Source organism: Rhinoraja longicauda, chromosome 11, assembly GCF_053455715.1.
Source record: "Rhinoraja longicauda isolate Sanriku21f chromosome 11, sRhiLon1.1, whole genome shotgun sequence".
Classification (NCBI taxonomy): Eukaryota; Metazoa; Chordata; class Chondrichthyes; order Rajiformes; family Arhynchobatidae; genus Rhinoraja; species Rhinoraja longicauda.
Genome location: NC_135963.1, coordinates 56,294,495 through 56,313,182, shown reverse-complemented (window position 1 = coordinate 56,313,182; position 18,688 = coordinate 56,294,495). Strand labels below are relative to the sequence as shown.

General features: G+C 45.9%; 2 protein-coding genes across 2 annotated transcripts in view; one reads left to right on the top strand and one right to left on the bottom strand.

Annotated features, from left to right (window-relative positions):
* The window catches only part of mettl13 (methyltransferase 13, eEF1A lysine and N-terminal methyltransferase), a 100,263-nt gene extending 97,620 nt beyond the window's left edge, over window positions 1-2,643 (bottom strand). The window contains exon 1 of the mRNA XM_078407798.1: window positions 2,370-2,643. Within this exon, the coding sequence (XP_078263924.1) occupies window positions 2,370-2,385 (16 nt within the window). The 5' untranslated portion in view covers window positions 2,386-2,643. The remainder of the gene's footprint in view (window positions 1-2,369) is intronic.
* Window positions 2,644-3,669: 1,026 nt separating this feature from the next.
* vamp4 (vesicle-associated membrane protein 4) overlaps window positions 3,670-18,688 on the top strand; it is a 50,848-nt gene continuing 35,829 nt past the window's right edge. The window contains exons 1-4 of the mRNA XM_078407792.1: window positions 3,670-3,798; window positions 10,217-10,341; window positions 11,488-11,534; window positions 14,452-14,502. Coding sequence (XP_078263918.1) covers window positions 10,276-10,341; window positions 11,488-11,534; window positions 14,452-14,502 — 164 coding nt within the window. The 5' untranslated portion in view covers window positions 3,670-3,798; window positions 10,217-10,275. The remainder of the gene's footprint in view (window positions 3,799-10,216; window positions 10,342-11,487; window positions 11,535-14,451; window positions 14,503-18,688) is intronic.

Genomic DNA, 18,688 nt, shown 5'->3' with positions numbered 1-18,688 from the left:
TTTCATTGCTCTTATTGTTGGACTGTGGGTAATGGAATCTCGTCCAAAAGATATTTTTGGATGACAATAAAGGCTATTCTGATTCTGATTCTATTCTGATTCTGACCCACCGCCAGCTAAAAGCAGTTACCAAAATAATCTAGCAACAAACCAAGAAATGCATGGGCAGAGGTTTTTTGTGGTGCTGAGGATGACTTGCTTCCAGTCTAGTTCCGTGGATTCTTGAGGTGGTTGGTGAGGTCTTTGTGGAATCTGGCGACTCAGCCAGAAGTGAATGAGGTTGTGCTTGGCGTCGCAGATGAGCCAATTGCCGGGGAGGTGGTACATTCCTTTCACCATTTTCACTTGGCCTCCGTAAGCTCCTGACAACATTCCCTTGAAGTTCTTCATGCCTTCCAGGATGATGCTACTCCCTGATTATTCAAGAATTACCATAGGTTGAGGAAGCTTTGTTTTTGCCAAGGATGCTTTGAGAAAATTCATGAAGCATTTTCTTTATCCTTTTGGAAATCTCTTGTTGCAGAAACCAGAGTAGAGTGTCAGTTTTAGAAACATGCTGCTGCACATCGGAATAACGTGGCCTACCCACATTGAGTGGTCGGTATATGGAACGATAGGAAGTAGCTGAGGCAAGTACTCTGACAGCATTTAAAAGACATTTGGGCAGGTACATGGATAGGAAAGGTTTAGAGGTTTCCCTTTCACCTGAATCTCAGTCTGAAGAAGGATTTTGACCCGAAACGTCACCCATTCCTTCTCTCCAGAGAAGCTGCCTGTCCCGCTGAGTTACTCCAGCATTTGGTGTCTATCTAAAGGTTTAGAGGGATTTGGGTCAAACACAGGGAAATGGGACCAGCTTAGATGGGGCATCTTGATCGTCATGGACAAGTTGGGCCCAAGGGCCTGTTTCCATGCTGTATGAGTCTCTGACTCTGCCGGTCAAAGTTGGCTGTGTGCAAATAGAATCTCAGTGCTAGGTGATAGAAATGTTGGTCTGCTTTTTCTGCTAATGGATTTGGAAGATTACGTAGATGCAGCAATGTTAGTTTCTTTCCATTGCTTTTGATGTGTCAGTAAACCATCTCGGCATGTAGTGAAATGAAGTCAAAGAACACACACCAAGTCAAAGACTCAAATGAAGAGTTATTTGAAATGTTCCTTCTGGTGGCCACAAGTAACTTTTCTGTTTTTAATGTGGTGTCCTCCGTTTTTTGGGTTTTCCCTTAGTGTTTGGACCCCACATATTTTTGAAAACTTTAGCATTGATGAATCCACCCATGTTGTCCATCATGTCAGATCTGTAATTTCATAAGATCATAGGTAATAGGAGCAGAATTATGCCATTCAGCCCATCATCTACTCTGCCATTCAATAATGGCTGATCTATCTCTCCCTCCTAACCCCATGCTTCTGCCTTCTCCCCATAACCTCTGACACCTGTACTCGTCAAGAATCTAACTATCTCGGACTTAAATATATCCACTGACTTCGCCTCCACAGCCTTCTATGGCAAAGAGTTCCACAGATTCACCACCCACGTAGAAATTTCTCCTCAGCTCCTTCCTAAAAGAACGTTCTTTAATTCTAAGGCTATGACCTCTAGTCCTAGACTCTCCCACTAGTGGAAACATCCCCTCCACATCCACTCTACCCTTTTCCACATCCACTCTACCATCCCAAGGTCATATATTTTTTGTTGGACCATTAACTGTCAGACCTTGACGTGTGATGGTTTCTAATCAAGATTGCCTTTCGTTTAGCTACTGGTCATTCTCATCAAACGTCTTCTGGTGTTTTCTGATGGGGAAGCAAACAATCTCTCCACATGCATAATTAATTTTAGTTGACTACAAGGCAGTCAAATCCAACACATACCAGAGGCTGCACTGGGAGTTTGCCATTAAGTCTTGAACTTCTCTCTGCTGGAGTAGGATGATGGTTATGTCAAGACTTTCTTCCAAGAACTTCATGAGGACAGGACTCCACTAGAATTAGTTTTCTCTTTTCTCTGCCATTCGCATCTTTCAAAAGTTTATATTCTTTCTGACCATGAAAATGTAAAAGTTAAAATTGTTAGGTAACAGTATAAAAGTACAAGGTAGACACAAAATGCTGGAGTAACTCAATCGAACAGGCAGCATCTCTGGAGAGAAGGAATGGATGATGTTTCGGTTTGAGACCCTTCTTCAGTATAAAAGTAGATATTAGAGTTAAGATGCAAATCAACCATGACATAATGCAATAGACTGGAAGACCCAGTCCATTTCTTGAAGTAGAATCAGTGAGTTATACAGCATGGAAAATTGTCCTTTGGCACACTGTATCTATACTGACCATCATGCATAGGCATCTATACTAGTCCCACTTACCTGCTTTAATCCACATCCATCCATGCTTTGTTCAATCAGGTACCCGTTGTTGTCAGATGCCTCTCTCTCTCTGTTGGTACTGTTCCTGCCTCCACCTCTGGCAGCTTATACCAGATACTAGTTATTCTTCGTGTGAAAGATGTATCCCTCATATCCCCTTTAAACCTCCTCCCTTTCACTTAAACCCATGCTCTCCATTTTTAGACACTGTACAATAGGTTGCCCCATATCTCCATTGCTCCCCTTCCTTTCCCATTGCCCCATACCCTTGCCATTCCCCCTACCTTCCTCACTATTCCCAACTCCTCCCATCCCATTCTTCCCTTTTTCCCCTGTTCCCCATTCCCTCCCTTCTACCCCCAATTTCCCACCTTCCTTCCCCATTGCCCCTTTCTCTTCTCCCTTGCCCCTTTCTCTTCTCCCTTGCCCTTCCCTATCCTTTCCCCATTGCTCCTGCCTCTTCCCTACCCACCTCACCTCCCCTCCCCTCATCTCCCCTCCCCTTATCTCACCTCATCTCCCCTCCCCTCCCATCCATTCATCTCTCCTCCCCTCACCTCCTCTCCTCTCATCTTCCCATCTACTCTTCCCTCATCTCCTCTCCACTCCCCTCACCTCATCTCCCCTCACCTAATCCCCTCTCCCCTCACCTCCCATCCCCTCTCCCATCTCATCTACCCTCATCTCATATTATCTCCCCCATCTCTTCTCTCCTCCCCTCATCTCTGCTCATCCCGTATCCCCTTCCCTCCACTCATCTCCCCTCCCCTCATCTCCCCTCCCCTCATCTCCCCTCCCCTCATCTCCCCTCCCCTCGTCTCCCCTCCACTCATCTCTCCTCCCCTCCCCACCCCTCCCCTCATCTTCCCACCCCTCCCCTCATCTCCCCTCCCCTCATCTCCCCTGCCCACCCCTCATCTCCCCTCCCCTCATCTCATCTCCCCTCCCCTCCCCTCATCTCCCCTCCCCTCATCTCCCCTCCCCTCCCCTCGTCTCCCCTCCACTCATCTCTCCTCCCCTCCCCACCCCTCCCCTCATCTTCCCACCCCACCCCTCATCTCCCCTCCCCTCATCTCATCTCCCCTCCCCTCATCTCCCTTCCCCTCCCCTCATCTCCCCTCCCCTCATCTCCCCCCCACCTCATCTCCCTTCCCTTCCCCTCCCCTCATCTCCCCCCACCTCATCTCCCCTCCCCTCATTTCCCCTCATCTCATTTCCCCTCATCTCCCCTCCCCTCCCCAGGCCGGTGGCTGCCGGTTGCCATGGGGACGGCCGGTCGGGTGGGGGCGGGGCGGTGACGGGTGCGGATGTCGCGAGAGCAGGGGGAGGGGAGGAGGAGGAGGCTCTGATCACCGCCGCCGCCGCCGCCGCTAGTCCTCGGCTCCGTTGGGAGCGGGGCCGCCGCCACCGATACCGACCGGGACACAAGGTAAGCAAGCGCCACAGTCCACTCGACCGCTCCGCTCCGCTCCGCCCTCCCCTTCAGGCGAGGTCTCCATCGAGGGAGGAGGAGGAGGAGGATGAGGAGGAGGAGGCCGTATCTTACATCGCGGCCCTCGCTCGGACTGGGGACCGGGGCGACACAGACTGTCAGTGGCGCAGCCGCTCGCTGCCGGGCAGCGCCGCTCACATAGACCCGGGTTCGATCCCGACCTCGGCTGCTGTCTGTGTGGAGTTTGCACGTTCTCCCCGTGACCGTGTGGGGTTTCTCCGGTTTCCTAAGATGTGCTGGGTAATCGGCCCAAAGACAGTAAATGGCCCCTAGCCTAGTGTCAAGTCAAGTCAATTTTATTTGTACAGCACATTTAAAAACAACCCACGTTGACCAAAGTGCTGTACATCAGTTCAGGTACTAAGAAACGAACATACAATGGCACACAAATATAACAGCACATACATAAACAGTTCACAACACCCCCTCAGAGGGCCTCAAACGCCAGGGAGTAGAAATAGGTTTTGAGCCTGGACTTAAAGGAGTCGATGGAGGGGGCAGTTCTGATGGGGAGAGGGATGCTGTTCCACAGTCTAGGAGCTGCAACCTAGACTGGTTGACTGGTAGACGGGTGGGGGGGGGGGGGACCCGCTGAGTTACTCCGGTACTTTGTGTCTTTTTTTGTGTAAACCGGCATCTGCACTCATCTGTTACCTTGCCCTGAGCCAACCCAGAAATAAAGGTGGGCTGAAGGGCCTGTTTCCGTGCTGTATGTCTAAAACTAAAAACATGGTTGTTTACAGGGTTCAATCAATCTCCAGGAAAACACAGATCAGGGAGGTGATCAAAAATAATGGTAACGGCCTTCCCTATATTTGATTAAAGGAAATATCTTACAATCTAGTAGAGAATGTTAGGCATGGAAGACAAGATTACAACCCCTAGCAGGCAAGGGAGTAGAGTAAAGTGTAAGTGGGGCGAACATCAGCAATTCCTCCTCCTTCCCCGCCACTCTCCCTCCCCTTCCTACACACACAATGAATTCCTCTAGCAGTTCCTTATTTCTTCAGTGTACATACCTTTCGTGGACACTAGACGGGCGTGGACCCATTGGGTCCAAACTTCTCCTGCGGGCCCGGCAACCGTACCCCAACTGACGACCCGTTGCCAGCCTGGGAGTCTCCCCCGGGGCTGTGGGCGGGCGAAGGTGAAGGAGAGAGGGAGCCGCTCACCCCAGCCCCGGGCGGCCATCGCAGCGGCCAGAGCGAGCCGTGGACCCGTTGGCAGCTTGACGGCGACGGCCATCTTCTTTGACCCTCTGCCGCCTCGCTGCACTACGGGAGGAAGGTCAGTCGCGGGACACGCCAGGACGGGCGCCGGTCCTCCCAGCGGGGGGAGGGGGGGAAGCGCATTTATCCAAGTTTATTAAGTTAATTGCTTTTAAAATGTAAGAAAACTTGATCAATTGAGACCACAGGCGAATGGTGAGTAGGGTGGGCCTAAAATCGTCGTGCTACCGTGTACCGTTTTGGCTGTATTTCGAGTATAGAGTAATTGCACGGCAGGCGAGGTCACGGCCCCTGGCCCGTACTGTTGCCACGCAACGCCTACTGGAGGGCACGCCGTGCACTGCAGTTCAATGTTGCGGTCGCACTTTGCTGCAGCTCGGCTTTCCCCGGACCCCCCGGCTGGTCTTCTCCCATCAGTGCGTCTCCGGCTTCCTCCCGGTGCTCCGAGCGTCCGGACTCCTCTCCCCGTTCCCGTGCTCCTCACTCCTCCAGGCTCGGCGCCCCTGCTCCTCGCTTCCTGCGGTTCTTCGGCCCCTCGCCGCTCCTGCTGGCCTTCCAGCACTTCTCCCCGCTCGCCATCTCTGTCAGCCGGGGCCCGCTTCCACTTGGCCGGCGCTCAACACATCGAGCAGAGCCATGGCCTGGTCCTCCGCCTCGGCTCCCAGCGCCCGGCCCAGCTCTCGCAGCTGCTCGGCCTCCGCTGCCAATCGGCCTCTCCCCGGCTCCTCTTCCTCCTCCTCTTCGGGCTCGACACTCCGCTTCTCCTCTTCCGCCGCCTCCTCCTCCAAGACCGTCGAGCATGGCTCCCTGGGCCCTTCGCCCTCAGGCCCCGGCGGGTCGCCTACCTCCAGCGCTCACTGCTTCTGCCCCTGCAGACGCTCCAAGCCCCTCGGCACAGGTTCTTCCCGCTGCTCAACCCCGTCCTTTCCTCCTCCTCCTCTTCTTCTCCCCCCGCTGGCCGGTCGGCGGCCCTCTGCTTCTCGGCCTTGCTCTCCTGCATCCCTTCCCGGCCGCGTTTTCCCTTCTCCCGCCGGCTGGCCAGACGTCTTCCCAGCTGCTTCTTGCGTCCGCGGGCTTGGCAGCCATTCTCCTGGTTCATCTTATCGTCCAGCTTCTTCCTCGTTTTTTACAGCACACAAAAAGTGGCCTTTTGGCGGCTTTTTAAAGGTAAGAATGTACTTGTTTCACATATTGGTAGTGTATGCTGGAAGCTGCCATGTCCTCCAGATGGCTTGAGCGACTCCGTGCGTCATGCACTATAACCTTACGACCTTACGTGCAATCACCTAATAAACAATCAAACAAACAGATAAGATGAGAGTTTTGGTATGTAGATAGATAGATATGGTAGACTATTTGGAAGTAATGTCGAAAATCAATAACTGTAAACAAGTTTAATAAAGAAGTGTTAATTTCTGGTAACTTTATTGTATACGCTGCAAAATGTTGCATGTCTCTGTAGTGATAACATCGTTTTTTTAAGGTTTTGTAACTGCATGGTGACCATAAAGCAGAAAATATTGGAAATGATCAGTCGGACAGGCCATTAGTTCAGTTTAGTTTATTGTCTCGTGTGAAAAGCTTTTGTTGTGTGCAAACCAGTCATTTTACAATCAAGTCATTCACAGTGTGCGGACACAAAATAATGGAATAACATTTAGTGCAAGGTAAAGCCCGTAAAGTCCGATCAAAGATAGCCAAGAGTCACCAATGAGGAAGGTAGTAGTTCAGGACTGCTCTCTAGTTGCGGTAGGGTGGTTCAGTTGCCTGATAACAGCCTGATCAAGGAGAGAGGAACTGTGTTGATGCTTGAAATTATTGACTTTTCATCATAATAGATAATAGATAATAATAGACAATAGGTGCAGGAGGAGGCCATTCGGCCCTTCGAGCCAGCACCGCCATACAATGTGATCATGGCTGATCATTCTCAATCAGTACCCGGTTCCTGCCTTTTCCCCATACCCCCTGACTCCGCTATCCTTAAGAGCTCTAGCTCGCTCTTGAATGTATTCAGAGAATTGGCCTCCACTGCCTTCTGAGGCAGAGAATTCCACAGATTCACAACTCTCTAACTGAAAAAGGTTTTCCTCATTTCAGTTCCAAATGGCCTACCCCTTATTCTTAAACTGTGGCCCGTTGTTCTGGACTCCCCCAACATTGGGAACATGTTTCCTGCCTCTAACGTGTCCAACCCCTTAATAATCTTATACGTTTCGATAAGATCTCCTCTCATCCTTCTAAATTCCAGTGTATTATTAGGAGAGGTTGAACAAATTTGGGTTGTTTTTTTTCTGGAAGGCTGGAGGTTGACAGGAGATCTGATAAAAGTGTATAAAAATTATGAGAGGCATAGATAGGGTAGACAGTCTGAACCTTTCTAAAAGAGTGGAAATGTCAAAGACTATAGGGCATTTTAGGTGAGAGGGGCAAAGTTTAAAGGAGATGAGGGAAAGTTTTATTTTTTTACAGTGGTGGGTGCCTGAAATGCACTGCCAGGGCTGTTGGAGGAGGTATGTGTGATCATTTAAAAGGCTTTTAGATAGACGCATGGATATGGATTTCATGCAGGCAGATGAGGTTAGTATTTTCTTGTCATCATGTTTGGCACAGGCATTATGGGCTGAAGGGCATGTTCCTGTGCTGTAATATTCTATGTTCTAAGACTTCACAGATTTCAAGATCTAGAGACGGTTAAGGGGAGAAGAGAACAAAGGGGATGAATTGAGCTGAATTGGAAAGTGATTAAGTGATAGTTGGGATGGTAGTTGAACTAACCTTAAATTGGATGTGGAATGCCAGCGGGAATGGCAGAATCTTATCTGAAGTTGCAAAGGAAATGTACTCAGTTTACCGGAAGTCTGGTAAAAACAGAGTGCATTTTCAGTCTCTATCAATGTTGCCTGACCAATAAACGGTACTGTTTTGCTGAACATTTGCTTTTTAGTTTTGTTAAATTATTGTTCCTGTCCTGCAGAGCTACCTGTAACCATGCTAAATTAGAACTATACATTACCTGCATAAAACCTGCTGAGGCTTTATAAGGCACTTATAAAGGAGACTGCATTTGGAGTATTGTGAGCAGATTTTAGCCCCCATGTCTGAGGAAGGATGTGCTGGTGTTGGAGAGGGTCCAGAGGAGATTTAAGAGAATGATCCTGGGGATGATTGGGTTAACATATGATGAACGTCTGACGGCTTTGGGTGTGTACTCGCTAGGGTTAAGAAGGATGAGGGGGGGACCTCATTGAAATTTACCGAATAGTGAAAGGCATGAATAGTGTGGATGTGGAGAGGATGTTTCCACTAGTGGGAGTGTCTAGGACCAGTGGATACAGCCTCTGAATAAAAGGACGTAGCTTTAGAAAGGAAATGAGGAGGAATTTCTTTAGTCAGCGGTGGTGTATCTGGAATTCATTGCCACAGATGGCTGTGGAGGCCGTCATTGGGTATTTTTAAAGTGGAGATTGACAGAATTTTGATTGGTAAGGGTGTTGGGTATGGGGAGAAGTCAGAAGAATAGGGTTGAGAGGGAAAGATAAAATCAGCCATGATTGAATGATGGCATAGACTTGATGGGCCGAATGACTTTTGAGCCTGCACACAAAAGTTAGGTCTCAAAAATATAGCTATGTGAAACTTTCACTTTTTTGGTTGCACTATGTTTTTCCAGGGTCCAGTTTATTTGTTTCACAATAATTGCTCTGCAGAAGTTATTAATGAAATGATGGCAATTGCCTGTACATAGAAAAATAGGTGCAGGAGTATGCCATTCGACCCTTTGAGCCAGCACCGCCATTCAATATGATCACGGCTGATCATCTAAAATGTGTACCCCGTTCCTGCTTTTTCTCCATATCCCTTGATTCCTTTAGCCCGAAGAGCTAAACCTAACTCCGGGCCACATCGAAGTTGTGTTTGGTGTTCAGTTTTTGGCACGGCACCTGTAGCACTCTGGCACAGCATCACTCCTTTCGGTCTTGGATAGGATGATTGGAGAGGGTCCACGGTAGCGCAGCGGTAGAGTTGCTGCTTTACAGCGAATGCAGCACCGGAGACTCAGGTTCGATCCTGACTACGGGTGCTGCACTGTAAGGAGTTTGTACGTTCTCCCCGTGACCTGCGTGGGTTTTCTCCGAGATCTTCGGTTTCCTCCCACACTCCAAAGACGTACAGGTATGTAGGTTAATTGGCTGGGTAAATGTAAAAATTGTCCCTAGTGGGTGTAGGATAGTGTTAATGTACGGGGATCGCTGGGCGGCACGGACTTGGTGGGCCGAAAAGGCCTGTTTCCGGCTGTATGTGTATGGTATGGTATGGTATTTGCAGATTTACTAGAATGACACCTAAGCACAAAATTATTAGGATATGTTGCATAGTTTGGTTTATATGCCATAAGGCATACGGTTGATCTGATAGGCCTATTTAAATGTTGAAATGATTCAAAATTTATTCCAAAGTGTGAAGAAATATTGAAAGAGGTAATTTTACAATTAGATTTTAATTGTAGGTCATACATAAGCAAAATCAGGGAAACACCTTATCACAAAAGGAATGGTAGATATATGGAATTCTCTCCCAAGAAAAGGTCCTGGATGCTAAAGCCAATTTAATCTTTCAGAATTGAATGTAATAGATTTTAGAATAAGTAAGAATATCGAATCAAAGGCAAGTAAAATAAGTTGAGATACAACCTCCCCCTCCCCTGTGCCCTGCTTGACCTTTCATCTATCTCTCCCCTCCCCTCCACCTACATTTCTAAACATCTCACTATGTCAGTCCTCTTGCATCACATTTGCAACTCTTTTATCATCCCCCTTGCCTGGTTTCACCTATGACCTGCCACGCTTTGTCCTGCCCCTCCACTCTTCTAGCTTTCTTACCCCACTCCTGCAATCAGTCTGAAGGATCTCGACCCTATCCATGTTCTCCAAGGATGCTGCCTGACCCGCTGAGTTACTCCAGCATTTTGTGTCTTTCCTAAGTAAACCAGCACCTGCAGTTCCTTTTTTCTCCAAGTTGAGGTACATTTCTGCCATGATCTAATTGAATGATGCAGCAGGCCCGAGGGCTATTTGGTCCTTTTCCGAATAAATACAATAACAATGTACTTTAATTTGTTCTAGGTTGATCATTTGTTGCTCTTCAGTCTGGAGGAAAGGTTACATTCCACCCGACAGTAACGATGCCACCCAAATTTAAACGGCATTTGGATGACGATGATGTGACAGGCTCTATCAGAAGTGAAAGGGTAAGCAAACCTCTGCAATGCTAGACTTACATAGATTAAACACCATTAACAATGAACCACTGAAACATTGTGAATGTGATTGGTTTGTATTCCAACAAACATAAAAAGGAATTTGAATTTTGAAAGAACCAATTGATGCAAGCATTTTGAGCTCAGCATTTGAAAAATTGGGCAGCACAGTGGTGCAGCGGTAGAGTTACAGCGCCAGAGACCTGGATTTGAACCTGACTATGGGTGCTGTCTGTATGGAGTTTGTACGTTCTCCCCGTGACCACGTAGGTTTCCTCCGGGTGCTCCGGTTTCCTCCCATGCTCCAACGATATACAGGTTTGAAGGTTAATTGGCTTCAGTAAAATAGTAAATTGTCTCTAGTGTGTGTAGGATGGTGCAATTGTACGGGGTAATCACCGGTCGGCGCAAACTCGGTTGGTGAAAGGGCCTTTTTCTGCACTGTATCTCTAAAGTATAAAGTCTAAAAGAAAGCTTGCAGAATTCTGCAGAAGTTGAAGCTACTTTGAATGGGGGATCAATGTGGGGTTTTTTAAAGATCGTAGCTGCCAATGTGTTAAACAAAGGTTTGCCATAATTTCTGTTAAATTTACACTCCATCTATTAATTACTAAAAGCACGGTTGGTTTTTCAATTAAATTCATGTGAGGTTTTCAGTATTTTAATCCCCAAATTTGGAACAATTAAGTCCAACATCAGAGGACACTTTATGATAAACAAGACAAAGTGATGGAGTAACTCAGTGGGTCAGGCAGCATCCCTGTAGAACATGGACAGGTGACTTTTCGGTTCAGGACCCTTCACACTTTGTGGTCCTTTTTTTAGCAAATGCTGGGCCATTATTTTAATGAATCTTAATCTATTTAGTAAACTGAAGACATCTCTGAATCATTGAAATGAAGGAATAATGTGATAATCTATAGTCAAGCTGGGTATAGTATGATTAACTATGATTTCTACAATACAACCATTGTGAAAGAGAGCATATAGCACAAATAAATTGACGCCACATGTTACTATATATCTTCAATCTACCGTAAAGGCATAGTTTGATACATGGTGTGATTTGCAAAATTAACCTCCTGAGGATTCTCTGTAGCTGCCGCTTATGGTAAACATCTCTCATCTATTTTTCAGCGGAACTTATTGGAAGATGACTCTGACGAAGAAGAAGATTTTTTTTTGTGAGTTTCTACTTTTATTTTACAGTTCTTTTGAATTCTATGGTCCATTTAACTCTTAACATTATGTCGGAAGGAGCTGCAGATGCTGGTTTACACAATGCTGGAGTAGCTCAACAGGACAGTGCGCATTTCTGGAGAGTAGGAATGGGTGATGTTTCGGGTCGAGACCCTTCTTCAGACTCAGTTTAATCAGGAGTGAATCGGTTTAAAATCAGCTTTTTTTTGGTAAATTGTCAGTTTATTTTCCTGTGACATTTGGCATTTTCAAAAGCATTTGAGGACAGAACTTGGTACACTGGATCATCTTGTTACCTTTGTACTCTTAGAAGTTTTGTTAACATCATTGTACCACAGGGATCCAGAAGAAAAAAATATATAGATTGTAGAATCAACTTCTCCAGGATTTCATTTGGGCAGTTCAGCACCAACATTGAACTTTCCAACAGCATCTCAGGAGAGGGACTTAACTTAGTTTTGGTTCACGGAGAGTTTTACCCAAAGATACTAGAGGAACAAGATGGACCACTCGGTTGAAATCGCTTACACTGAAGTGTAGTACGCAAAGGAGTGGAACGGCCGCCATTTTAGTAGGCAAAACCCGCCGTTCGCTATGCCTCTCGCAGTGTAATCAGTGTTGTGGGGGAACAGTATGTGTGATGACACGATTAAAATGCAGAATATATCTCATCTATCAATTCACAGATTTGTGTTATTTTTCTTTTTAAATGTTTCTGCAAGCTTGTGCCTACCAAAATGGCGCCGTGACAGTTTTTAGGGTCGAGTGGTCTATCTTGCTCCTCTAGTATCTTTGGTTGTACGCCCTAAGGTCTACAATTCACAGTGTGCAGTGCAGCCTGAGGCTGTCACCAGGGCTGGAACTATGCAATAAAGGCCCCTAGAACAGTACAGCACAGGGATGGGTCTTCGGCCCACAATGTTTGTGCTGAACACGATGCCAAGATAAACTGATCTCATCTGTCTGTACATGATCCACATCCCTCTATTCCCTGCACTTCCATGTACCCAGCTATAAGCCTCTTAAATGCCACAATCGTATCTGCTCCACCACCACCATGGGCCATACATTCCAAGCCCTCACCACTCTGTGTGTAAAAAAAACAATTGTCCTGCACATCTCCATTAAACCTTCCCCCTCTCACCTTATAGCTTTGCATACTTGTGTTGGATATTTCCAGCCTGAGAAAAATGTTTTGACTGCCTACCCGATCAATGCCTATTTACTTACAATTTACTTATGATTAGAATCCAACCACACCAATATTATTTGTAACAATGCCCTGCGGACTTCAACATCGCGGAGCTCGCAGTCTCGGGTTTAGACCGGTCAGGGGCTCCAAAATGCCGCACGACGTTCGATGGCCCCAATCCGGGGTCCGATCGCCTGGCACGGGGGAGCTGTAATCTCTTCCCCCCCCCTGGGTGCAGGAGCTGGATCGCCCCGACGCGAAGCCCCATCCCGTCAACGGAAGGTTAGAGGCCCCCAACCGCTGGACGACAAAGGGAGAGATTGAACTTTTTTCCGCTTGCATCACAATGAGGAATGCGGAGGAGTCACTGTGGTGGATGTTCATGTTAAAATGCATTTTGTGTGTCCTGTGGCTTTTTATTATTGTGACTGCATGGCAAATGAAGTTCATCGTATGTTGCAAAACATGCTTGGCTAATAAAGTATTATTGTGAGTGATTGGCTGGAGGAACACAGCAGGTTAAGAAGCTTCAGTGGAGGGCATGGACTGGCGATGTTTCGGGTCGGGACCCTTTTTCGCACATTATAGTAGGGGGTTTGAAATCTGGAAAAGAGAGGTGGGGGTTTGAAGAAGGGTCTCGACCCGAAACGTCGCCCATTCCTTCTCTCCTGAGATGCTGCCTGACCTGCTGAGTAACTCCAGCAGTTTGTGAATAAGTTCTTGATATTTGTGAGTACAGGTCCACCACCGGTTTTCCAACAACCTTGTTTTGCCAGAGCAACAAAGGTCACGGCCTGAGGGTGGGGAGGAAGGCGAGAATCTGCAAAGTTGGCTTCGGAAGTTGGCAATGGGAACAGATCTGCCGGCTCCCGCCAGGCCGAGTTCCAGAGCCCAGGCCGCTGGGGGCAAATTCCACCCACCGATCGGCCGCGCAAGTCCCTCTGAGGTTGAGATTGGCCACCTCACCTGGCTTAGGCATCGCATTTTGGGGGGAGACGACTAACGGGGGAGGATTTCAAGTGCGCTCTTGTAATTTTGGCCGGATTAAAGGAGGTGCCAGACCACCAGTTGCCAGAAAACTGGTGGTGGACCTGTAATTAGGCATGAATTTCTCACAGTTAACAAAAGTATGCAAGGACCTCTGGATATATTTTTGAAAAAGTGAGTGGGGTTGGAGATATTCTGGAACTCAACGTGAGAGAGTGATAGGAGCAGAAACGTGTCATATTTAAAGAATATCTGAGTACTTGCAAAACTAAACTTAATGTCTATAGCCTGTGAATTAGGAAGTTTACTAAGATCTAATGACACATTTTAAGACTGGTGAGGGATGCCAGGCCAATTGCTTCCCTGCTATAAATTTATGTTTTCATGCTTTTTCCCCATGTTGTCTTTATTTTCCCTACAAATCCAAATTAGAAACTTAGTTTAAAAACTTTAAATTCATATTGTAGCTAAAACTATTTAACCATCTCCTGTGAGCAACAGCATTCCGTTTTTGAGGCTGCACCAGTTTGGTAGTTTGTTCTGTGCATTACAATTCCATCAGTGTATTTGAGATCATGTTAACTCTGCTCAATCGGTTGCATTCTATTAAGTCCACCAATAAAAAATGTGACTGTGGATAATGAGAATAAATTGGGATATCATGTCAGGTATGGATTGTCTCATCGTGATTCAACATTTCCAGTTTTGTTTTTTTATTACAGGAGGGGTCCTACTGGACCGAAATTTGGACCAAAGAATGACAAGATCAAACAGTATGTGCTTTAGACTAATTCCAATGCGTTAATTTTCCTTTGAACTACTCTTTTTATTTATTTTGGTTACTAGAAAGATACAGCATGGAAACAGACCCTTTGGCCCACTAAGTCCATGGCAATCATCAATCACCTGCTCACATTAATTCTAAGTTAGGCCACTTTTGCATCAAATCCCTACACACTTGGGTCAATTTACACAGGGCAATAATTCCCTACAAACCCGCATGTCTTTGGGATGTGGGAGGAAACTGGAGCACCCAGAGGAAACCCACACGGTTCCAGGGAGAGCGTGCAAACTCCACATGGACAGTACCCGAGATCAGTATTGAACCCGGGTTTCTTGCGCTGCAAGGCAGCAGCTCTACCAGCAACTCCATTGTGTAACCCTCAAAAAATCTTCTTGTATTGCAAATTGTTTTGCTAACTATGAGTAATTAAATATTAGTTAACGCCAAAAGCAATTAATCCATAGCTGAGTCCAAGAAGGCCACACATTATTTATGACAATATCCGTAGATGCCAAACCTGTGGGATGTTGCAAGAAAGCAATATGAAATATATATTCAGTTTTGCTTGTTCTGAGATTTTAAATGCATTATTTTGTCATAAAGTTTCTCAGAAGCTGTTTCCACTTAATTATTTTTTAAAAACTTTCTTCAAACAAATATAGCAGTACAACATGAGAAATAATGGCTAAATGGTTTTCCTATTAATGGTGGTAACAATATCCTATTTGCATTGAATTCCTTTACATTATGTTCAGGAACAAGTCTGTTAACATTGCAATCTCACGTCAATGTGCGTTTTTGTGCTGGTGTGCCCTTTGACTTGTACACAAGTACCATCAGCTGACTTCAGCACTCTAATCTTTAGGTGCAGACGTGTGATAGAAGATGATTCATTTGGGAGGTTAACTGGTTCCTTTTTGTGTGCTGCCTTTCACACAACCAGGCCTAGCAATGCCCATGTATTTCTCCTCTTTGTTTTCTCTGGTGCTGTTGAATTCTTCCTGATATGTGGTGTCTTTGGCTACACAATAAACCTGTTAATCTGGAACACTTTGAACTTTGGTGATGCTGAGTTAGCATATCTTCTGGACTATTGGATCCAGTTCTAATTATTGCTGTTTAGCTTAGTTGTAGTTTAGTTTATTATTTTCACATGTACTGAAGTATAGACAATAGGTGCAGGAGGAGGCCATTCGGCCCTTCAAGCCAGCACCGCCATTCAATATGATCATGGCTGATCATTCTCAATCAGTACCCCGTTCCTGCCTTCTCCCCATACTCCCTGACTCCGCTATCCTTAAGAGCTCTATCTAGCTCTCTCTTGAATGCATTCAGAGAATTGGCCTCCACTGCCTTCTGAGGCAGAGAATTCCACAGATTCACAACTCTCTGACTGAAAAAGTTTTTCCTCATCTCAGTTCTAAATGGCCTACCCCTTATTATTAAACTGTGGCCCCTTGTTCTGGACTCCCCCAACATTGGGAACATGCTTCCTGCCTCTAACATGTCCAACCCCATAATAATCTTATACGTTTCGATAAGATCTCCTCTCATCCTTCTAAATTCCAGTGTATACAAGCCTAGTCGCTCCAGTCTGTCAACATATGACAGTCCCGCCATTCCGGGAATTAGCCTAGTAAGCCTACGCTCAATAGCAAAAATAGAGCAGACTTTAGACTGCTTTAGACTTTAGACTTTGAAATCTTTAGTCATGACTACAATTGAGCCATCCAAAAGATACAGATAAAGGGTATAACATTTAGTGCAAGGTAAAGTCCGATTTAAAGATAGTTCACAGGTCTCCAATGAGATAGATGGGAAGTCAGGATCGCGCTCTAGCTGATGAGAGGATCATTCATTTGCCTGAATACAGTACAGTAGTCTAATATATTTTTCAGTGAAACCAGTATATTTCAGATAGTAGGACCTAGATCCAAGTGAGTTTAAAGGGAATGTGCTACTGGGGCCCAGGTAGTTTAAAGAGTCAAGTCAAGTCAAGTCAATTTTATTTGTATAGCACATTTAAAAACAACCCACGTTGACCAAAGTGCTGCACATCTGATTAGGGGAAAAAAAAAGAAACATACAGTGGCAGGCAGCCAAACACAACGGCGCGGCCATCTTGAACAAAATGTTTAACTAAAGCAGAATGGTGTCCCGCGGCCGCGCCGCACCGGGCGATGGAAGGCCCCGCGGGTCACGTTCATTTGTGGCAGCAAAAGTTTTCAAAGGGAGTTTTTAAATTGAGTTTGACAGTTTTTATGAAGCAATCTGACTCAAAAAGATTGCAGGAAAGATAGGATGTAGAAGTGGCGACTTCATGCACAGGAGGGAGGTTGGGAATCAATATGTGATGAGCCAACTGCCAAACTATCAGGATTCCTGAACAATTCGCTGAAAGAATGATTTCATTGTATCTTTCTAAGCAGTCTGCTCTATACTTAAGAATTTCCAAGTAGTTACCCATCTAGGACATTAGACTGGCTCTTCTGTTTTGAAAAGTCCAGGATGATAGAATAAAACATGGAACATGATTTAACTAAGTTGATTCTAAACAGCCCAGAATCTGCTAAAGTTTAACAATCTGATTCCATGCAGGAGCTCATAACATTGGAATTCCACGAGATGTAGAGAGAATGTTTCTACTAGTGGGAGAGTCCAGAACCAGAGGGCACAGCCTCAGAATAAAAGGACGTACATTGAGAATGGAGATGAGGAGGAATTTCTTTCACTAAAGGATGGTGAATATGTGGAATTTATTGTCACAGAAAGCTGTGGAGGCCGTCATTGGGTATTTTTAGAGCAGAGATTGATAGGTTCTTGATTTGTAAGGGCGTTAAAGGTTATGGTTAAAAGGCAGGAGAATGGGATTGAGAGGGAAAAATAGGTCAGCCATGAATGAAAGCCGGAACAGACTCGATGGGCTGAATGGCCTCATTCTTGTCCTTTGTCTTGTAATCTTAAATCATCAGGAGGTTCTGGACTTTACTTACAGATACAGCGCGGAAACAGGTCCTTCGGCCCACTGAGTCCGCGGAACCAGCAATCACCCTGCACACGAGCGCTATCCTACATACTAGGGACAAAGTACATTTTTTTACCAAAGCCAATTAAGCTACAAACCTTTACGTCTTAGGAGAGTGGGAGGAAATCGGAGCATCTGGAGAAACCCCACGCGGTCACAGGGAAAACAGAAACTCGGTACAGACGGCACCCGTAGTCAGGATCAAACCCTGGTGTCTGACACTGTAAGGCTACAACTCAACCATTGTGCTACCTACCACTGTGCTCTGGATTGGTATCTTATAATGAACCGTTAACCCATATTAAATTGTCTGAAGAAGGGTCTCAACCCGAAACGTTACGCATTCCTTCTCTCCAGAAGAGATGCTGCCTGTACCACTGAGTTACTCCAACATTTTGTGTCTATCTTCATCTTAAATTTGTTGATATTCTGGCATTTGTTTTTGAGATCTGCATGTGGAAGTGGAAATAGCATTCTTTGCCTGAAAGCGAAAGGTCATGGATTTCCACATCCGTGCACACTGATCCCTGACTTTCTGCCATTAAAGTTAGCCAATTGACAATGATCGGCTACTAAAATCTGTTCCTTCATCAGAAATAAACCATTGTTGTAGAACTCCTGATAATATGAAAGAGATTTAAACTGATTTTGGACTACCGCGGGAAGAGATATTTGGATATTCTGTCAATGCAGAAGTAAAATATCGAAATATGACGTGCATAATTTTGTATAAAAGTGAAGTAGGACTTTAATGGCTGACACGTTGGAAGAGGAAGGATGAGGACGCACAATCCTGGTGGAGAGAGTCAAAAACTTCAAATTCCTGGGAGTGCATATTTCCGAAGATCTTTCCTGGACCCAGCATACTGATGCAATTATAAAGAGAGCCTCTACGGAGATTCGGTATGTCAGAGAGGATTCTCTTGAACTTCTACAGGTGTGCAGCAGAGAGCATATTGGCTGGCTGCATTGGTTGCCTGGTTCGGCAACTTGAACGCCCAGGAGCGAAAAAGACTGCAAAAAGTTGTGAACACTGTCCAGTCCATCACCGACTCTGACCTCCCCACCATCAAAGGGATTTACCGGAGTCACTGCCTCAAAAAGGCAGCCAGCATCATCAGAGACCCACACCACCCTGGCCACACTCTCA